The sequence below is a fragment of the Mustelus asterias genome, chromosome 24, assembly GCF_964213995.1.
Source record: "Mustelus asterias chromosome 24, sMusAst1.hap1.1, whole genome shotgun sequence".
NCBI lineage: Eukaryota > Metazoa > Chordata > Chondrichthyes > Carcharhiniformes > Triakidae > Mustelus > Mustelus asterias.
In genome coordinates, this window is record NC_135824.1 from 60,098,394 (window position 1) to 60,119,381 (window position 20,988).

At 48.6% G+C, this 20,988-nt stretch overlaps 1 protein-coding gene across 1 annotated transcript in view; it reads right to left on the reverse strand.

Annotated features, from left to right (window-relative positions):
- Positions 1-14,452: 14,452 nt before the first annotated feature.
- LOC144511467 (EH domain-containing protein 2-like) overlaps positions 14,453-20,988 on the reverse strand; it is a 59,973-nt gene continuing 53,437 nt past the window's right edge. The window contains exons 4-5 of the mRNA XM_078241853.1: positions 17,333-17,497; positions 14,453-15,102 (exon numbers count right to left, since the gene is read on the reverse strand). Of these exons, the coding sequence (XP_078097979.1) occupies positions 14,566-15,102; positions 17,333-17,497 (702 nt within the window). The 3' untranslated portion in view covers positions 14,453-14,565. The remainder of the gene's footprint in view (positions 15,103-17,332; positions 17,498-20,988) is intronic.

The window sequence follows — 20,988 nt, forward strand, 5'->3', positions numbered from 1 at the left end:
TACAGTGAGGGGTGTGGGGTATATCAGAGTGTTGGGGTGAGGGGTGTGGGGTATATCAGAGTGTTACAGTGAGGGGTGTGGGGTATATCAGAGTGTTACAGTGAGGGGTGTGGGGTATATCAGTATTACAGTGAGGGGTGTGGGGTATATCAGAGTGTTACAGTGAGGGGTGTGGGGTATATCAGAGTGTTACAGTGAGGGGTGTGGGGTATATCAGAGTGTTACAGTGAGGGGGTGTGGGGTATATCAGAGTGTTACAGTGAGGGGTGTGGGGTTAATCAGAGTGTTACAGTGAGGTGTGGGGTATATCAGAGTGTTACAGTGAGGGGTGTGGGGTATATCAGAGTGTTACAGTGAGGGGTGTGGGGTATATCAGAGTGTTACAGTGAGGGGTGTGGGGTATATCAGAGTGTCACAGTGAGGAGTGTGGGGTATATCAGAGTGTTACAGTGAGGGGTGTGGGGTATATCAGAGTGTTACAGTGAGGGGTGTGGGGTATATCAGTATTACAGTGAGGGGTGTGGGGTATATCAGAGTGTTACAGTGAGGGGTGTGGGGTATATCAGTATTACAGTGAGGGGTGTGGGGTTTATCAGTGTGTCACAGTGAGGGGTGTGGGGTATTTCAGAGTGTTACAGTGAGGGGTGTGGGGTATATCAGTATTACAGTGAGGGGTGTGGGGTATATCAGAGTGTTACAGTGAGGGGTGTGGGGTATATCAGTATTACAGTGAGGGGTGTGGGGTATATCAGAGTGTTACAGTGAGGGCTGTGGGGTATATCAGAGTGTTACAGTGAGGGGTGTGGGGTATATCAGAGTGTTACAGTGAGGGGGTGTGGGGTATATCAGAGTGTTACAGTGAGGGGTGTGGGGTTAATCAGAGTGTTACAGTGAGGGGTGTGGGGTATATCAGAGTGTTACAGTGAGGGGTGTGGGGTATATCAGAGTGTTACAGTGAGGGGTGTGGGGTATATCAGTATTACAGTGAGGGGTGTGGGGTATATCAGAGTGTCACAGTGAGGGGTGTGGGGTATATCAGAGTGTTACAGTGAGGGGTGTGGGGTATATCAGAGTGTTACAGTGAGGGGTGTGGGTATATCAGAGTGTTACAGTGAGGGGTGTGGGGTATATCAGACTGTTACAGTGAGGGGTGTGGGGTATATCAGAGTGTTACAGTGAGGGGTGTGGGGTATATCAGAGTGTTACAATGAGGGGTGTGGGGATATCAGAGTGTTACAGTGAGGGGTGTGGGGTATATCAGAGTGTTACAGTGAGGGGTGTGGGGTTAATCAGAGTGTTACAGTGAGGGGTGTGGGTTATATCAGAGTGTTACAGTGAGGGGTGTGGGGTTAATCAGAGTGTTACAGTGAGGGGTGTGGGGTTAATCAGAGTGTTACAGTGAGGGGTGTGGGGTATATCAGAGTGTTACAGTGAGGGGTGTGGGGTATATCAGAGTGTTACAGTGAGGGGTGTGGGGTATATCAGAGTGTTACAGTGAGGGGTGTGGGGTATATCAGAGTGTTACAGTGAGGGGTGTGGGGTATATCAGAGTGTTACAGTGAGGGGTGTGGGGTATATCAGAGTGTTACAGTGAGGGGTGTGGGGTATATCAGAGTGTTACAGTGAGGGGTGTGGGGTATATCAGAGTGTTGGGGTGAGGGGTGTGGGGTATATCAAGAGTGTTACAGTGAGGGGGTTGGGTATATCAGAGTGTTACAGTGAGGGGTGTGGGGTATATCAGTATTACAGTGAGGGGTGTGGGGTATATCAGAGTGTTACAGTGAGGGCTGTGGGGTATATCAGAGTGTTACAGTGAGGGGTGTGGGGTATATCAGAGTGTTACAGTGAGGGGGTGTGGGGTATATCAGAGTGTTACAGTGAGGGGTGTGGGGTTAATCAGAGTGTTACAGTGAGGGGTGTGGGGTATATCAGAGTGTTACAGTGAGGGGTGTGGGGTATATCAGAGTGTTACAGGGAGGGGTGTGGGGTATATCAGAGTGTCACAGTGAGGAGTGTGGGGTATATCAGAGTGTTACAGTGAGGGGTGTGGGGTATATCAGTATTACAGTGAGGGGTGTGGGGTATATCAGTATTACAGTGAAGGGTGTGGGGTTTATCAGTGTGTCACAGTGAGGAGTGTGGGGTATATCAGAGTGTTACAGTGAGGGGTGTGGGGTATATCAGAGTGTTACAGTGAGGGGTGTGGGGTATTTCAGAGTGTTACAGTGAGGGGTGTGGGGTATATCAGTATTACAGTGAGGGGTGTGGGGTATATCAGAGTGTTACAGTGAGGGGTGTGGGGTATATCAGAGTGTTACAGTGAGGGGTGTGGGGTATATCAGAGTGTTACAGTGAGGGGGTGTGGGGTATATCAGAGTGTTACAGTGAGGGGTGTGGGGTTAATCAGAGTGTTACAGTGAGGGGTGTGGGGTATATCAGTGTTACAGTGAGGGGTGTGGGGTATATCAGAGTGTTACAGTGAGGGGTGTGGGGTGTATCAGAGTGTTACAGTGAGGGGTGTGGGGTATATCAGAGTGTTACAGTGAGGGGTGTGGGGTGTATCAGAGTGTTACAGTGAGGGGTGTGGGGTATATCAGAGTGTTACAGTGAGGGGTATCTCAGAGTGTTACAGTGAGGGGTGTGGGGTATATCAGAGTGTTACAGTGAGGGGGTGTGGGGTATATCAGAGTGTTACAGTGAGGGGTGTGGGGTTAATCAGAGTGTTACAGTGAGGGGTGTGGGGTATATCAGTGTTACAGTGAGGGGTGTGGGGTATATCAGACTGTTACAGTGAGGGGTGTGGGGTGTATCAGAGTGTTACAGTGAGGGGTGTGGGGTATATCAGAGTGTTACAGTGAGGGGTGTGGGGTATATCTGAGTGTTACAGTGAGGGGTGTGGGGTATATCAGAGTGTCACAGTGAGGAGTGTGGGGTATATCAGAGTGTTACAGTGAGGGGTGTGGGGTATATCAGAGTGTTACAGTGAGGGGTGTGGGGTATATCAGAGTGTTACAGTGAGGGGTGTGGGGTATATCAGAGTGTTACAGTGAGGGGTGTGGGGTATATCAGAGTGTTACAGTGAGGGGTGTGGGGTATATCAGAGTGTTACAGTGAGGGGTGTGGGGTATATCAGAGTGTTACAGTGAGGGGTGTGGGGTATATCAGTATTACAGTGAGGGGTGTGGGGTATATCAGAGTGTTACAGTGAGGGGTGTGGGGTATATCAGTATTACAGTGAGGGGTGTGGGGTATATCAGTGTTACAGTGGGGTGTGGGGTATATCAGAGTGTTACAGTGAGGTGTGTGGGGTATATCAGTGTTACAGTGAGGTGTGTGGGGTATATCAGTGTTACAGTGAGGGGTGCGGGGTATTTCAGAGTGTTACAGTGAGGGGTGTGGGGTATATCAGAGTGTTACAGTGACGGGTGCGGGGTATATCAGTGTTACAGTGAGGGGTGTGGGGTATATCAGTGTTACAGTGAGGGGTGCGGGGTATTTCAGAGTGTTACAGTGAGGGGTGCGGGGTATTTCAGAGTGTTACAGTGAGGGGTGTGGGGTATATCAGTGTTACAGTGAGGGGTGTGGGGTATATCAGAGTGTTACAGTGAGGGGTGCGGGGTATTTCAGAGTGTTACAGTGAGGGGTGTGGGGTATATCAGAGTATTACAGTGAGGTGTGTGGGGTATATCAGTGTTACAGTGAGGGGTGCGGGGTATTTCAGAGTGTTACAGTGAGGGGTGTGGGGTATATCAGAGTATTACAGTGAGGTGTGTGGGGTATATCAGTGTTACAGTGAGGGGTGCGGGGTATTTCAGAGTGTTACAGTGAGGGGTAGATTAGCTTATTTCCAGTGGAGGCGATGCTTGGTGTTGCCACATTTGGAGTTTCTCTTGCCTCATGGTTTCCCCGTTGTCCATGCGATGGAAATCCAAAGGCTTGTCTCAGCTGAAGCAACCGACTTGTCCCAGAGCTCGATGGGGGGCAGCAGCAGCTGCAGTCTATGTTGCAAAGTACAATCCCTCTTTACTGATGCAACGTGTCCACCAAGTGCCTGCCAGCATTTGGAACAGCGATTCGGGCCTCGGAGGCACGGGCCTGCGTGGGGGGGGGGGGGGGAGGGGGGGTTTCTCTGTGAAGTTACAGATTCTGGCGAGTGTGTGTGGGGGGGTTATTGCGGAGTTTAGCTGCTGTGAGTCAGACTGTGAGTCAGTTAAACCATCTGACCATTCCAAACTCCTGTCTGTGCCAATCTCAGGAAGTTTCTTTGGAAAATGTGTGTAATGGAAGGGAGTGGATGAAGCTGGCCTTTATCTGGCTTTGTCAAAACTTTGAGAGTTGGAACAAAAATATTTAAGGAAACTTTGAATAGCCAGAATGTGCAGATCCCCCCTCTCACACTGACGTGTAGCTTTTATATCTCTGTTTTTTCAATATTTCTGTAGTCCTCCCGTCCTGGGTTTAATTGCCTATTGTTATCCCCTTGTTCCATGCTGAATTGTGTTAAAATCAGAAGTGATCTTTGCACCTTTTTTGATTTGATTTAATTTATTATTGTCCACATGTATTGTAATGTGGAGATGCCGGCGTTGGACTGGCGTGAACACGGTAAGAAGTCTCACAACACCAGGTTAAAGTCCAACAGGTTTATCTGGTAGCAAATACCATAAGCTTTCGGAGCACTGCTCCTTCGTCAGATGGAGAGCACATTTCCACTCCGTCTGACGAAGGAGCAGTGCTCCGAAAGCTTATGGTATTTGCTACCAAATAAACCTGTTGGACTTTAACCTGGTGTTGTGAGACTTCTTAACATGTATTGTATACAGTGAAAAGAATTGTTTCTTGCGCACTGTACAGACAAAGCATACCGTACATAGAGAAGGAAAGGAGAGAGTGCAGAATGTAGTGTTACGGTCATAGCTAGGGTGTCGAGAAAGACAACTTAATGCGAGGCAGGTCCATTCAAAACTTCGGCAGCAGGGAAGAAGCTGTTCTTGAGTCGGTTGGTACGTGACCTTAGACTTTTGTATCTTTTTCCCGATGGAAGAAGGTAGAAGAGAGAATGCCCGGGGTGTGTGGGGTTCTTGATGATGCTGGCTGCTTTTCCCAAGGCAGCGGGAAGTGTAGACAGAGTCAATGGATGGGAGGCTGGTTTGCGTGATGGATTGAGCTACATTCATGACCTCCCCCTTCAAGCCTTGCCCAGGATTTCAGATGGGGAGAGTCTTGGGCTCCTCCCCCCCCCGGACTCCAAACTCCCTTTCCAACTGCACTCTTAAAGCTTGGTGCCACCATTCTCCTGTTTGCATTTGCCTCCATCCCGACCTTCCCAGCCTCACCGCTCTTCTCCTCAAAGAACAATAATCCCAACCGTAAAGGCAAAATACTGCAGATGCTGGAATCTGAAACAAAAACTGAAAATGCTGGAAAATCTCGGCAGGTCTGACAAGCATCCATAGAGAGAGAATCGAGCCAACGTTTCGAGTCTGGATGACCTTTCGTCAGAGTTGAAGGGCAAGGAAAATCGGACAAGGTTTATATTGTGAGGGTGTGCGGGGAAGGTGGTGGGTGGGGTGGAGCTGTAATTGATGGGACTGGCGTGGACAGAAAGGGAAGGTAAACGGTGATGATAAAGGCTAGGAATGGTGCTAATAGCGTCCATTAAGAGATCAGAATGTGTGAATGACAGAACAAAAGCGCAGAGTGTCAAAGAACAACCCAAGGAATGTGGTGGTTGGCCCCAGTGGAAGCGGAGGGGATTGGAAAACAAGGTGGGAAGCGAGATTTTAGAAGTGGGAGAATAAGAATATAAAAGTGGATGAATAAGATGAAATGGAATAAAATATATTGACTTGGGGCGAAGGTGGAGGAGGGAGTTCGTGCTCTGAAGTTGTTGAACTCACTGTTCAGTCCGCTCTGACGAAGGGTCATCCAGACTCGAAACGTTGGCTCTATTCTCTCTCCACGGATGCTTGTCAGACCTGCTGTGGTTTTCCAGCATTTTCTGTTTGTGTAATAATCCCAACCATCCCTGGCTGGAGACTGTGCACATGGCAATGGCGAGAATAATCTCCAGTGCCTGCGGTTAAACTTCATGTGTGAAGATCAGTTTAACCCATCTGGTTCACTAATGTCCCTTTAGGGAAGGAAATCTGCCGTCCTTGCCCGGTCTGGCCTACATGTGACTCCAGAGCCACAGCAATGTGGTTGAATCTCAACTGCCCTCGGGCAACTGGGGATGGGCAATAAATGCTGGCCCAGCCATGTCCCAAGAATGAATTTTAAAAATGTTTCCGTGGATGAGATTGTCTAACACGGAGGGAATCAAAGCCCAATAAAATCTAGACTCAGAATGTTAATGTCACCCGGTTTATGGAGAAATTGGTTGGAATTGGGGCCCTCACACCAGTTCATAAGCCAGGCCCAATCTTTCATGTTTCTCAAATCAATCCTACTGTCTTTTTTGTATCCGTTCATGGGCCATGGGCGTCGCTGGCCGGGCCAGCATTTATTGCCCATCCCTAGCTGCCCTTGGAGGGCAGTTGAGAGTCAACCATGTTGCTGTGGCACGGTGGCACAGTGGTCAGCACTGCTGCTTCACAGCACCAGGGACCCGGGTTTGATTCCGGCCTCGGGTCGCTGTCTGTGTGGAGTCTGCACGCTCTCCCCGTGTCTGCGTGGGTTTCCTCCGGGGGATGCTCCGGTTTCCTCCCACATTCTGAAAGACGTGCAGGTTAGGTGGATTGGCCGTGTCAAATTGACCCTTTGTTCAGTGGGATTAGCAGGGTAACTACCTGGTGCTGTGGGGATAGGGCCTGGTTGGGATTGTTGTCAGTGCAGACTCGATGGGCCGAATGGCCTCCTTCTGCACTGTAGGGATTCTGTCTGGAGAGGGGACGCAGTGATCATGTGCAGCATTGTTTGTGTCTTTCCACAAGTGCATAAAGAGGTTGTTTCCCGCGGTGGAGCTTGGCTGAACAGGGGCCCTGGATTGTCCTGAACCCATTCAGCGAGGACCGCTGTCACCGCAATAGTCTGCCTTTCGACAGACGGGGATTTGCCACAAAGGGACCTGTTTGTGACTTCCTGCTGTTACCCATTCCTTGATCCAAGGAAGGTTTGCTGTGGATCTGGCTCAGGAAGGGCGCTCCATGTGGGATCGAAGGCCGACACCTTTGGCAGATTTAAAACTTATTAGTGTCACAAGTCGGCTTACATTAACACTGCAATGAAGTTACTGTGAAAATCCCCTAGTCGCTACACTCCGGCGCCTGTTCGGGTAACACTGAGGGAGAATTTAGCACGGCCAATGCACCCTAACCAGCACGTCTTTCGGACTGTGGGAGGAAACCCGAGCACCCGGAGGAAACCCACGCAGACACGGGGAGAAGGCGCAGACTCCGCAGAGACAGTGACCCAAGCCGGGGATCGAACCCAGGTCCCTGGTGCTGTGAGGCGGCAGTGCTAACCACTAAATTCTGTGGATCGCAATTAGAGTGAACACTTTTCTGCTGAGCTGGGTGTTCAACAGTCAGTAACCCAGAGTTTGTGGAGTGCATTGTTCCAAGACTGTTTCTGACAGGACCTGTTTCAACACAGCTCCAACTTATGGTGACAACGCCTCTGGAACACTTATCACCGAGAATAAAGCACATGCCGTGAGTGGAAAGGAATGTGAGGGACAATGGGAGGAAGCTGGACTGACGGATTAACTCACTCACTCCATACCGCGGGATATAAACCGCTACTCTGAGCTTCAGAAGTAAGAGCTCCGACAATACTGACCCTTCGCACTGACCTCAATAAAGATTGGAAAGAATGATGTGCGTTTCTGTAAAACCGTTCACAAACCCCGGGCAGCCCGAAGCTTTTTACAATAAAATACTTCTGAAGGGCAGTCGCTGTTGTAATGTAGGAAACGCGGCAGCCAATTCGTGCACAGCAAGATCCCAAATGTGATCATGACCAGGTCATTTTATTTCAGTGAAGCTGATTGAGGGATCAGTATTCTCCCCATGACACCAGGGAGAATCCCACCCACCCCCATTCCTCTTTGAATCTTGTTGCACGACCTTTAACCTCTACCTGAGGGGGCAGAAAGGGTCTCACTTTAACCTCTCATCGAAATTCGGCATCTCTGACAGTGATCTCCCCCCTTCCCCCCATATTTCCTGAACCCCCTTTAGCTCCAAGAGCTATATCTAATTTCTTCTTGAAATCACACAACGTTTTGGCCTCAAATACGTTCTGTGGGAGTGAATTCCACACATTCACCACCCTCTGGGTGAAGAAATTTCTCCTCACCTCAGTTCTAAAAGGTTTACCCCTTATCCTCAAACTATAACCCCTAGTTCTGGACTCCCCCTACCATCGGGAACATTCTTTCTGAATTTACCCTGTCTAATCCTGTTCGAATTTTATTCTATGAGATCCCCTCTCACTCTTCTGAACTCCAATGAATATAATCCTAACCGACTTAGTCTCTCCTCATATGACAGACCTGCCATCCCAGGAATCAGCCTGGAAAGGTTAATTATCTGCTAACCAGCTTTCTATCCATCTCAAGACATTACCTGCAATGCCAGGTGCTTTAACTTTACAGAGTAGTCTGTTATATGAGACCTTGTCGAAAGCCTTCTGAAAGTCTAAATAAACCACATCCACTGGTTCCTCTCGGTCAACTCGACTAGTTACATCCTCAAAGAATTCCAATAGATTCATCAGGCTTGATTTCCCTTTTGTAAATCCATGCTGACTTTGATTATAAGACTGCCTTCCAAATGCTGAGTTATGAAATCCTTGATAATGAACCTTAACAACTTCCCCAGCACCGACGTTAGGCTCACTGGTCTATAGTTCCCTGTTTTCTCTCTACCTCCCTTTTTGAATAGCGGGCTTACATTAGCTACTCTCCCATCTGTAGGAACTAATCCAGAGTCCAAAGAATTTTGGAAAATAACCACCAATGGAACTATTATTTCCAGGGCTACTTCCTTAAGTACTCTGGGATGAAGATTATCGGGACCTGGAGATTTATCCACCTTCAATCCCATTAATTTCCCCAAAACCATTTCTCTACTAATGCTGATTTCCTTCAGCTCCTCACTAAAACTTGTTTCTCTCGGAACTTCTGGTACATTATTCATGTCTTCCTTTGTGAAGACTGAGAAAGTTCTGGCCAGCATTTTTTGCCCATCCCTAGTTGCCCTTGGAGGGCAGTTGAGAGTCGACCACATTTGCTGTGGCTCTGGAGTCACATGTAGGCCAGACCGGGTAAGGACGGCAGATTTCCTTCCCTACAGGACAGTAGTGAACCAGATGGGTTTTTTCGACAATGGTCAACAGTAGATTCTTAATTCCAAATATTTTTAATTGAATTAAAATTTCACCATCTGTCCCGGCCGGATTCGAACCCAGGTCCCCGGAACATTCGCTGAGTTTCTGGTGATAATACCACCAGGCCATCGCTTTTGTCATCAGTACCCTGGTCTGGCCTACATGTGACTCCAGAGCCACAGCAACGTGGTTGTCTCTCAACTGCCCTCTGAAATAGACTAGCAAGTTACTCAGTTCAAGGGCAATTTGGAATGGGTTATGAATGCTGGCCCAGCCAGCGACACCCACATCCCATGACATTCTGGAAACTGGAGCTCAGCACCTTTCAGACAAGAAACACTACTGTAAGACGGGCTGATTTACTGCTTACTTTAATTAAGAATCACAATTATACAGGAGAACGTGCGTACAGAAACAAAGCCAGACATCTGATCAGACAGAACAGATAGTGAGTAAAACCACATCAAACAACGACGGAGCTACAGTGTTTCTCGGTCTGTGCACAGTGAGTGAAACATGAACTATTATATTGCTAGTAATATATTTTAATTAAAGTATACGGTAACTCACAACAAACGGTGGATAGTATTCTTACAAGTTTTAGATGAATCCAAATGGCTTCGAACCACACTTAATCTCTTTCTTTGCTTCTGTTGCTCTAACCAGAAGCTGTCGCATTGATTACAAATACAACTGAAGCATTTCGAGAAGAGGTTTAACAAACAGAGGGTTGGGATGGTACATTCAGACGAGGAAAGGTGGGCAGAGGCGCGAGTGGGGTAGAAACACCAGCATGGAATGTTAGGGCCGAATGGCCTGTTTTCCTATGCCGCACGCCACACATTGACCTATGAACTTGGGAGGCTCCAGGAATTGAAGGTAAATCTCCAAGGTTAACCTGATCTTGGAGAAAAAGCATTGAAGAATTAAGAGAAGATTCTCTTCCCAACGCTTGCTTACTAGTCACAAAAATGTCAGAAAACAAGTTCCCAATCGGCCTGTATTCCTTTGGAGAGTCTCAGACGGTCAATATTCCATCCTATATGGGTTTCCCGCACAATCATCTTTCATTCTCTGAATGCAGACCGAGCAAAGGCCCTATTATTAGAGAATGCTTTTACAAGTTCTTCACCAATGTTCTCCCCAAGTTGCGTGGTCTCACAGCAACCTGAAAGTCCCTTGTACAGAAGTCAGCCCCCCATTTCTACACAGTGAGAGGCAACCATATCGGATTCTCAGGGGGCTTGACAGGGTAGATGCTGAGAGGTTGTTTCCCCCCTCGACTGAGAGTCTCGGACCAGAGGGCACCATCTCAGAGTAAGGGGGGGGGTCACCCACTGACTGACGGAAATGAGGAGGAATTTTTTTCTCTCAGAGGAGAGTGAATCTGTGGAATTCTTTCCCACAGAGGGCTGTAGAGGCTGGGTCATTAAGTATGTTCAAGGCGGAGATATTTAACCAGTAAGGGAATCGAGAGGTTATGGGGATAAGGCAGGAAAGTGGGAGTTGAGGATTATCACTTCAGATCAGTCATCGGGAGCGGGGTGGGGGTTCAGAGCCAGGGGTCACACTCTTGGATATAGGGTAAACCATTTAAGAATGAGATGAGACATTTCTTCACCCAGAGAGTGCTGGACATGCAGAATTTGCTGCCATAGAAAGTAGTTGAGGCCAAAACACTGAATGTTTTCAAGGTGGAGTTAGATATAGGTCTTGGGGCGAAGGGGATATTGAGTTGGATGATCAGCCATGATCGTGATGAATGGTGGAGCAGGCTCGAAGGGCCGAATGGCCTCCTGCTCCTATTTTCTATGATCTAATTCAACGCGGAGCAGATCCGATGGGCCGAATGGCCTACCTCTGCTACTCTATCTTGTGGTACAAACAAAATCAAAAGAGCCGGTGCTCTTAAATAACCCAGGCACTCCAAAGACAAATTTGAGAGTACATCGGTCTTCACCCCATTCGTCTTCAGACAAGGGCAGCACGGTGGCACAGTGGGTTAGTACTGCTGCCTCACAGCGCCAGGGACCCAGGTTCAATTCCCGGCTTGGGTCACTGTCTGTGCGGAGTCTGCACGTTCTCTCCCTGTCTCTGCGTGGGTTTCCTCCGGGTGCTCCGGTTTCCTCCCAAAGATGTGCAGTTCATGGGGATTGGCCATGCTAAATTGCCCCTTAGCGTATAAAGATGTGCCGGTTAGACGGATTGGCCTCGATAAATGTGTGGGGTTAAGGGGATAGGGGAGAGGGCCTGGGTAAGATGCTTTGTCAGAGAGTCGGCGCAGACTCGATGGGCCGAATGGCCTCCTTCTGCACTGTAGGGATTCTATGAATTTGATTATTATTGCTCCGTGTGGTACTTTTATCCCTCAGGGTAAAATAACTGAGAGGACTTTGGCTAAAGTATGTGTGGAGCAAGGGACTGAACGAGGTGAGATAACCGGAGAATGGGACTCACGTCAGTCAAACAAGGACGGACTTGCTGGAGCCTAAGAGGCATTCCAATTCCAACACAGTCTTTAGTTCTCGTCTCTCTGGGCCTATTACTGATCTGCCATTCTCTCTGACTTCATTCTTTCCTCTTGTTTTCTTTGGATAACTTTCACTCATCAATTATTAAATTGTTGGAGGTGCGGGGGTTAAACAGCAAAGAAATAAGATCAAAGAAAAATACTGCTGGGCGGATGCTGGAACTCTGAAATAACCAGAAAGAGAATCCTAGTTACATTCAGCAGGTCTTAAAGTAAAGTTTATTTATTAGTGTCACAAGTAAGGCTTACATTAACACTGCAGTGAAGTTACTGTGAAAATCCCCTAGTCGCCACACTCCGGCGCCTGTTCGGGTACACTGAGGGAGAATTTAGCACGGCCAATGCATCTAACCAGCACGTCTTTCGGACTGTGGGAGGAAACCGGAGCACCCGGAGGAAACCCAAGCAGACATGGGGAGAAGGTGCAGACTGCGCACAGTGACCCGAGCCAGGAATCGAACCCGGGTCCCTGGAGCTGCGAGGCAGCAGCGCTAACCACTGTGCCACCGTGCTGCCCCTGCGGAGAGAGAGAAAGCAATTGAGCCACGAAGATGCTGTTCGCCTCGGGAAATCAGGAGGGAAACGTGACAGGTGACGGAGGAGGAGGAGGAGGAGATTAGGTTGCATTGGCCGTGCTAAATTCTCCCTTGGTGTACACGAACAGGCGCCGGAGTGTGGCGACTAGGGGATTTTCACAGTAACTTCAATGTAAGCCCACGTGTAACTAATAAAAGCAAATTACTGCGGACGCTGGAATCTGAAACAAAAACAGAAAATGCTGGAAAATCTCAGCAGGTCTGGCAGCATCTGTGGAGAGAGAATAGAGCCAACGTTTCGAGTCTGGATGACCCTTCGTCAGAGCTCAAGGGGGTAGCTGGAGCACTGAAACTCCCAAGAGTACGTCCAACTCAGAGGTGGTCTCTCCAATCTATTTATCGAAGGGCATGCAGTACGCAATTTCCTGATAACACGCACTTGCAGGCTGGTTGGTTGGAGGGTTTGTGGGCAAGGACGGAATCCCACCCCCCACCAGAACAGAGCAGAACTTGGAAGATAAGATGATATCCCAGGTCATCGTGCTGAGCTGAGTGTCAGTTCGTTTGGGCGTGAGCTACAAGTGTCATTTCAACAACGCGGGAGAGGAGCCGGTTTTATGGATTAGCGCGATGGGAGTTTAAGAATGAGTAGCCAGAGCTCCTGCAGGAATCACTACACATTGGATAAACTCCACACCCAAGTTCTCAATCTCTGCCCTGACCGGCCCCCTCAAGAGTCAGCAGTGTTAATCCATAAGATCTACACAAACACATATATATATATAACAAAAAAAAAGGTTTAAATGTATAAAATTTCAATAACGCACTTTATATACATCAGCTGGTTGTCAGGAAGGAAAATATTTTTGCATCTCCTACATAAGGGCTGAGGAAGTTGAGAGGATTGAAGAGACTGGGTCCTTGACAACAAAGGACTGAACTTAACCAATGCTGGAGAAACCAAGCTCCTCAACGTCTGGAGAAGGTGAACTGACAGAAGCAGCTAAATTATAAGTTGCTAAATAGCTAATGTTGGTCACTACCTCAGGGCAAGTTGAGGTATCGGAACAAAGCCACAGGGAAAGGGATGATTAGAGCTCATTTCACAAAGAGTCAAAGAATGGTCTTTTTATTCATTCGTGGGATACGGGCGTCGCTGACTGGGCCAGCATTTATTGCCCATCCCTAGTTGCCCTTGTTCAGGGGGCAGTTTGAGAGACAACCACATTGCCGTGGGTCTGGACTCACATGTGGGCCAGTCCGAGTAAGGACAGCAGATTTCCTTCCCTAAAGGACATTAGTGAACCAGATGGGTTTTTCCATCAATGGTTTCATGGTCATCAGTAGATTCTTAATTCCAGATTTTTAAAAATTGAATTCAAATTCCACCATCTGCCGTGGTGGGATTCGAACCCGGGTCCCCGGAACATTCGCTGAGTTTCTGGATTGACAGTCTAGCGATAATACCACTAGGCCATCGCCTCCCCTATTTGGTCGAGGTGAAGTCCTTCGATTCACTTGGGGCCCATTAGGTATTGCAGTGGGGTGAGGAGTTAGTGTGGAGCTTTTCTTTACAAAGGGCAGCAATGAGGCGACTCAGAACCGTAAAGTAAGCGGTTTAAGTGCTTTTTCTGCAAATTCTGAGGCAATTTGAAAAGCGTGGCAGATTCCTGGTGTCGTGGACATGTGACATGAGCAATAAGTGTGACGTGAAAAGCAGATAGCAGGAACAATGGGCAAGTGAGAATTAATATGGCGGGGGAATAGGCAGTTTTGGCACCTGAAACACTGGCCTTGCACCAAATCGATTTACATTTCCACCCAAGCTGGTAAAGGATTTAAGCAACAGTGTGCAACTTTGCAAAGGAGGATGCTGCGTCTATGAGCCTGGAGACAGTCGGAATTAGCACCAATTCTGAAGAAATCAAAGTAGGACGAATAACCAAATTGGTTGTTCCTACAGCTATAGATTCCTCCATCAGTTGGATTTAACAGTAACTAAGTAATCTCCCATTGCCCTAACATAGCACCCACCCACCCCCACCCCCACCCCTCTTTACCACTCCTTCCTGTCTCCAGAACATAGTCTGCTGCAATGAAGGGGATTGTCAAACTCGGAATCGACGCAATTGGCCCCAATAAAGAACTGCGTGTTCTTCTGGCCCATTACTCAGAGGACCCCACTTGCCTCCTCTTTGACGGAGGGACAAGGTAACCTGGTAATTCGCTGGGTAGCCCATGGCCGTCCAGCTTAACCTCAATCAGATGGCTGGCCAAGGCAAATTCTTCATCATCCAGCATTCCGTCCTTGTCGACATCTGAAAGCTTCCAGATCTTCCCCAGCACGGAGTTTGGCAGCTTGGTGGTGATCATCCAATTCTTGGCCTTGACCCCATTGATCTTGCCATCCGTGGGTGACAGGTTGTAGAAAATCTCATCGTACTTGGGCTTGTCCTTCGTGACGACCCATTCATCTTCGTCCATCGTCTCAAAGGTCCCGTCAATGATGCCTTCAATGAATGGTCCATTGGAGGTCCCGTCGAAGGCGCCACCATGAACCATCTGCTCTGGCATCTCCATCTCCTCTAGTCTCACCAAAGGCATGAGCTTAGCGACATCAAACGTAAGCATGTGGTCCAACTCCTCTATCATCTTGGATTTGAGAGGGGGGAACTTTGTGAAGTCATGAACTCTGAGCTGTTCCTGTGCAGAAGACAGACATTCGATTAGATTAGTGTGAGCCTGTTCATTGCCCCTCCACCCATCACCAAAACAATGCAACGCCACTAACACTACAGCACAGGAGATGATACATTTGCCTGCCTTCGAGCATCTCAGCTTGTCTGTTACTGAAACCCTCATTCTCTATCTTTCTTACCTCTAGACTTGACTATTCCAAAGCTGGTCTCCTGCTTTCTACTCTTTGTAAGTGTGAAACCCACCAAAGCTGCCTCAATGGTGCGGCACGGCGGCACAGTGGTTAGCACTGCTGCCTCACAGCGCCAGGGACCCGGGTTCAATTCCGGCCTTGGGTCAGTATCTGTGTGGAGTTTGCACATTCTCCCCGTGTCTGCATGAGGTTCCTCCAGTTTCCTCCCACACTCCAAAGATGTGCGGGTTAGGTAGATTGGCCATGCTAAATTGTCCCTTAGTATCCAAAGATGTGCGGGTTAGGTGGATTGGCCATGCGAAATATCCCTGTAACCCTATTTTGTGGAGATGCCGGCGTTGGACTGGGGTAAACACAGTAAGAAGTCTCACAACACCAAGTTAAAGTCCAACAGGTTTATTTGGTAGCAAAGCCACCTTTGCCACCAAAGATCCTTCTTACTGTGTTTACCCTATACATTTCCCATGGCTAATCCATATAATCTGCGCATCTTGGGACACAAAGGGTCAATTTAGCATGGCCAATTCACCTAACCCGCACATCTTTGGAGTGTGGGAGGACACCAGAGCACCTGGAGGAAACCCATGCCGACACGGGGACAACGTGCAAACTTCACACAGACAATGACCCGAGGCTGGAATCGAACCCGGGTCCCTGGAACTGTGAGGCAGCAGTGCTAACCACTGTGCCACCGTGCCACTCTAACAAGAGATGGAGATATAGAGTCATAGAGGTTTACAGCATGGAAACAGGCCCTTCGGCTCAACTTGCCTTTTTTTTAACCCCTAAATTAGTCCCAATTGCCCGCATTTGGCCCATATCCCTCGATACCCATCTTACCCATGTAACTGTCTAAACGCTTTTTAAAAGACAAAATTGTACCCGCCTCTACTACTACCTCTGGCAGCTCGTTCCAGACACTCACCACCCCGCTGAGTGAAAAAACTGCCGCTGTGGACCCTTTTGTATCTCTCCCCTCTCACCTTAAACCTATGCCCTCTAGTTTTAGACTCCCTGACCTTTGGAAAAAGATGTTGACTATCTAGCTGATCATTATTTTATAAGATCACCCCTAAGGCTCCTACGCTTCAGAGAAAAAAGTCCCAGTTTATCCAGCCTCTCCTAATAACTCAAACCATCAAGTTCTGGTAGCACCCCAGTAGAAAGAGAGCTTTGTCTTTGCAGAAGAGGTTTGGGATTAACTGGATTATTATTTAAATGGTGAAAAATTCCAACATGCTACTGTGCAGAGGGACCTGGGGGTCCTTGTGCATGAATCGCAAAAACTCAGTTTGCAGGTGCAGCAGGTAATCAAGAAGGCAAATGGAATGTTGGCCTTTATCGCGAAGGGGATGGAGTATAAAAGCAGGGAGGTCTTGCTGCAATTGTACAAGGTACTGGTGAGGCCGCAACTGGAGTACTGTGTGCAATTTTGGTCCCCTTATTTGCGGAAGGATGTATTGGCCTTGGAGGGAGTACAGAGAAGGTTCACCAGGTTGATACCGGAGATGAGGGGGTTAGCTTATGAGGAGAGATTGAGTAGATTGGGCCTGTACTCGTTGGAGTTTAGAAGGCTGAGGGGAGATCTTATAGAGACATATAAGATAATGAAGGGGCTAGACAGGGTAGAGGCAGAGAGATTCTTTCCACTTAGAAAGGAAACAAGAACTAGAGGGCACAGCCTCAAAATAAGGCGGAGTCAGTTTAGGACAGAGGGTAGTGAATCTCTGGAATTATCTGCCCATTGAAGCAGTGGAGGCTACCTCATTAAATATGTTTAAGTCACAGGTAGATAGATTTCTGATCAATAAGGGAATTAAGGGTTATGGGGAGCGGGCGGGTAAGTGGAACTGAACCCACTATCAGATCAGCCAAGATCTTATTGAATGGCGGGGCAGGCTTGAGGGGCTAGATGGCCTACTCCTGCTCCTATTTCTTATGGAGAACTCAGAGATATGAGCGGACAAAGGAATTGTGAGATTATCTTCATGTATGATGCGTGACCTCTGGCCCTCTTCAGGTGTGGGGTGCAGTGAGACTAACCTGCATTTTCTCACAGTCTGGAAAGTCCCCGGGCGAAATGTGGTGTTCCAGTTGGATGTTCCTGAATATTTCTCCCAGTCTTGCAATCAACTGTTTCTTCTTGTTCTCCTTCCTGAAGACGGAAGGCATTTCTTTCTTCAGGTAACTCATGATGTACGCATGGACCTAGAGCAATAGACAATAATGTGGCATTAAAATAACCCCTACTGTACAAGAGACTGCACCAACTGATGGATGAAGCATGTGGACATGTTTCATGGAGAGGCAATGGCCTAGTGGTATTATCGTTAGACTATTAATCCAGAAACTCAGCTAGTTTCCCGGGGATCTGGGTTTGAATCCCGCCACGGTAGATTTTATTCATTCATGGGACATGGGCGTCGCTGGCTGGGCCAGCATTTATTGCCCATCCCTAGTTGCCCTTGGAGGGCAGTTGAGAATCAACCACATTGCTGTGGCTCTGGAGTCACATGTCGACCAGACCGGGTAAGGACGGCAGATTTCCTTCCCCAAAGGACATTAGTGAACCGGATGGGTTTTTCCAGCAATCGATAATGGTTTCATGGTCATCAGCAGAGTCTTAATTCCAGATATTTTTATTTTTATTGAATTCAAATTCCACCATCTGCTGTAGCGGGATTTGAATGGTGGAATTTGAATTCAATCATAAATATCTGGAATTAAGAATCTACTGATGACCATGAAACCATTGTCGATTGTCGGAAAAACCCATCTGGTTCACTAATGTTCTTTAGGGAAGGAAATCTGCCGTCCTTATCCGGTCTGGCCTACATGTGACTCCAGAGCCACAGCAATGTGGTTGACTCTCAACTGCCCTCCAAGGGCAACTTGGAATGGGCAATAAATGCTGGCCCAGCCAGCGACGCCCATGTCCCGTAAATTATTTTTTTCAAAATTCCCAGTGTTGTAACGAGCCAATTAGATGATGGGATCACCAATGTGAAAGCAAGTTAGTCAGAATGACCCACTAGTGTCACAGTGCCAGGGGACCCGGGTACAATTCCAGGCTTGGGTGACACTCCCAGGACAGGTACAGCACGGGGTTAGATACAGAGTAAAACTCCCTCTACACTGTCCCCCATCAAACACTCCCAGGACAGGTACAGCACGGGGTTAGATACAGAGTAAAGCTCTCTCTACACTGTCCCCCATCAAACACTCCCAGGACAGGTACAGCACGGGGTTAGATACAGAGTAAAGCTCCCTCTACACTGTCCCCATCAAACACCCCCAGGACAGGTACAGCATGGGGTTAGATACAGAGTAAAGCTCCCTCTACATTGTCCCCCATCAAACACTCCCAGGACAGGTACAGCACGGGGTTAGATACAGAGTAAAGCTCCCTCTACACTGTCCTCCATCAAACACTCCCAGGACAGGTACAGCAGGGGGTTAGATACAGAGTAAAGCTCCCTCTACACTGTCCTCCATCAAACACTCCCAGGACAGGTACAGCACGGGGTTAGATACAGAGTAAAGCTCCCTCTACACTGTCCCCATCAAACACTCCCAGGACAGGTTGGGGTGGCCCAGTGGTTAGCACTGCTGCCTCACAGCTCCAGGGACCCGGGTTCAATTCCGACCTGGAGTGACTATATGTGTGGACTTTGCATGTTCTCCCCATGTCTGCGTGGTTTTCCTCCGGGTGCTCCGGTTTCCTCCCACACTCCAAAGATGTGTAGGTTAAGTGGATTGGCCGTGCTAAATTGCCCCTTAGTGCCAGGGGGACTAGCAAGGTAAATACCTGGAGTTACGGGGATAGGGCCTGGGTGGGATTGTTATTGGTGCAGACTCGTTGGGCCGAATGGCCTCCTTCTGCACTGTAGGGATTCTATGATTCTGTGGAATCAAACCAGGCAGTGAGAAACTGGCTGGTCGATAACTCTTCACAGTCGGGAAACATTAAGACACCTCTTCCTTTGATTTGTGAAGATTGAACAAACAGTTCCAGGTGCTGCTGAGGCTCCGGCTGGTCCTTGCCTCATTCCTGTCATCCTTTGGAAAATTTCCCTCAGCTGTCTCCGATTTGGAAAGTGTCTCCCCAGCTGCCGATGATTTACTCAGTCAGTGCCTAATGCCAATGGCTGATCGTTCACCAATTCTCTCAACTTCCTCTTCCGCTCTCCAGGTCACATTTCCTCCTTCATCATCATAGAATCCCCACAGTGCGGAAGGAGGCCATTTGGCCCATCGAATCTGCACCGACCACAATCCCACCCATAAAGGGCGGCACGGTAGCACAGTGGTTAGCACTGCAGCTTCACAGCTCCAGGGTCCTGGGTTCGATTCCCGGCTCGGGTCGCTGTCTGTGTGGAGTCTGCACATTCTCCTCGTGTCTGCGTGGGTTTCCTCCGGGTGCTCCGGTTTCCTCCCACAGTCCAAAGATGTGCGGGTTAGGTTGATTGGCCATGGTAAAATTGCCCCTTAATGTCCTGAGATGCATAGTTCAGAGGGATTAGCGGGTAAATATGTAGGGATAAGGGAGTAGGGCCTGGATGGGATTGTGGTCGGTGCAGACTCGATGGGCCAAATGGCCTCTTTCTGCACTGTAGGGTTTCTATGATAACCCCACATATTTACCCTGTTAATCCCTCTGACACTAGGGGCAATTTAGCATGGCCAATCCACCTAACCCGCACATCTTTGGACTGTGGGAGGAAACCAGAGCACCCGGAAACTCACGCAGGCACGAGGAGAACATGCAAACTCCGACATAGACCCGAGGCCGGAATCGAACCCGGGCCCCTGTGAGGCGGCCGTGCTAACCACTGTGCCACCTATGCCAGCCGCAGCTCCTTTCCTGTGCCATTTCCCCATATTCCTCCATTTACCAAACATTTATCCACCTCCACTTTAAATACTTCTAATGACCCAGCCCCCACCACCCCTTGGGGCAGAGAACTCCAGAGATTCACCACCCTCTGCGAGAAGAAATTTCTACGCATGAATGGTGCTTTATTTGATTTCAAATTGTAGAGCAGTATGGACCAGGCATGGCGCAGAGACTGGAGAAGGAACATAGCATGAGGAAGAGGCCATTTGGCCCACCAAGCCTGTTCTACCATTCTACCATAGCTTATCTACACCTCAATGGCCCTTGGCAGAAGTTGCTCCATATCTCTAGATGTCCTTTGTGTATCTTCAGTTTCCTTTACCCCGCCTTGACTGTCTTGCTTCCAGCTACCTTGACCTTAAATTCTGGAAGTCTTTCCCTAAAGCCTTCAACCTCTCCCTCAGGCCTCTTCCCATTTAAAAGGCTTTTGATCGCTTGTCCTACTGTCCCTTTACAGGACTGTTTTTTAACTTAATTCTCCAGTGAAGTGCCTTGGGCTACTTTTCGAGGTGGATTTCAATGCAGTTCAAACATTGTTAATGCAGCTGTCATGAATCGGTGTCACGGTGGTTCGCGCTGCTGCCTCACAGCGCCAGGGACCCAGGTTCGATTCTCAGCTTAGGTCACTGTCGAGTCTGCATGTTCTCCCCGTGTCTGTGTGGGTTTCCTCCGGGTGCTCCGGTTTCCTCCCACAGTCCGAAGGTGTGCTGGTTAGGTGGATTGGCCGGGCTAAATTGCCCCTTAGTGCCAGGGGGAACTAGCTGGGGTAAATGCATGGGGTTATGGGGAGAGGGTCTGGGTG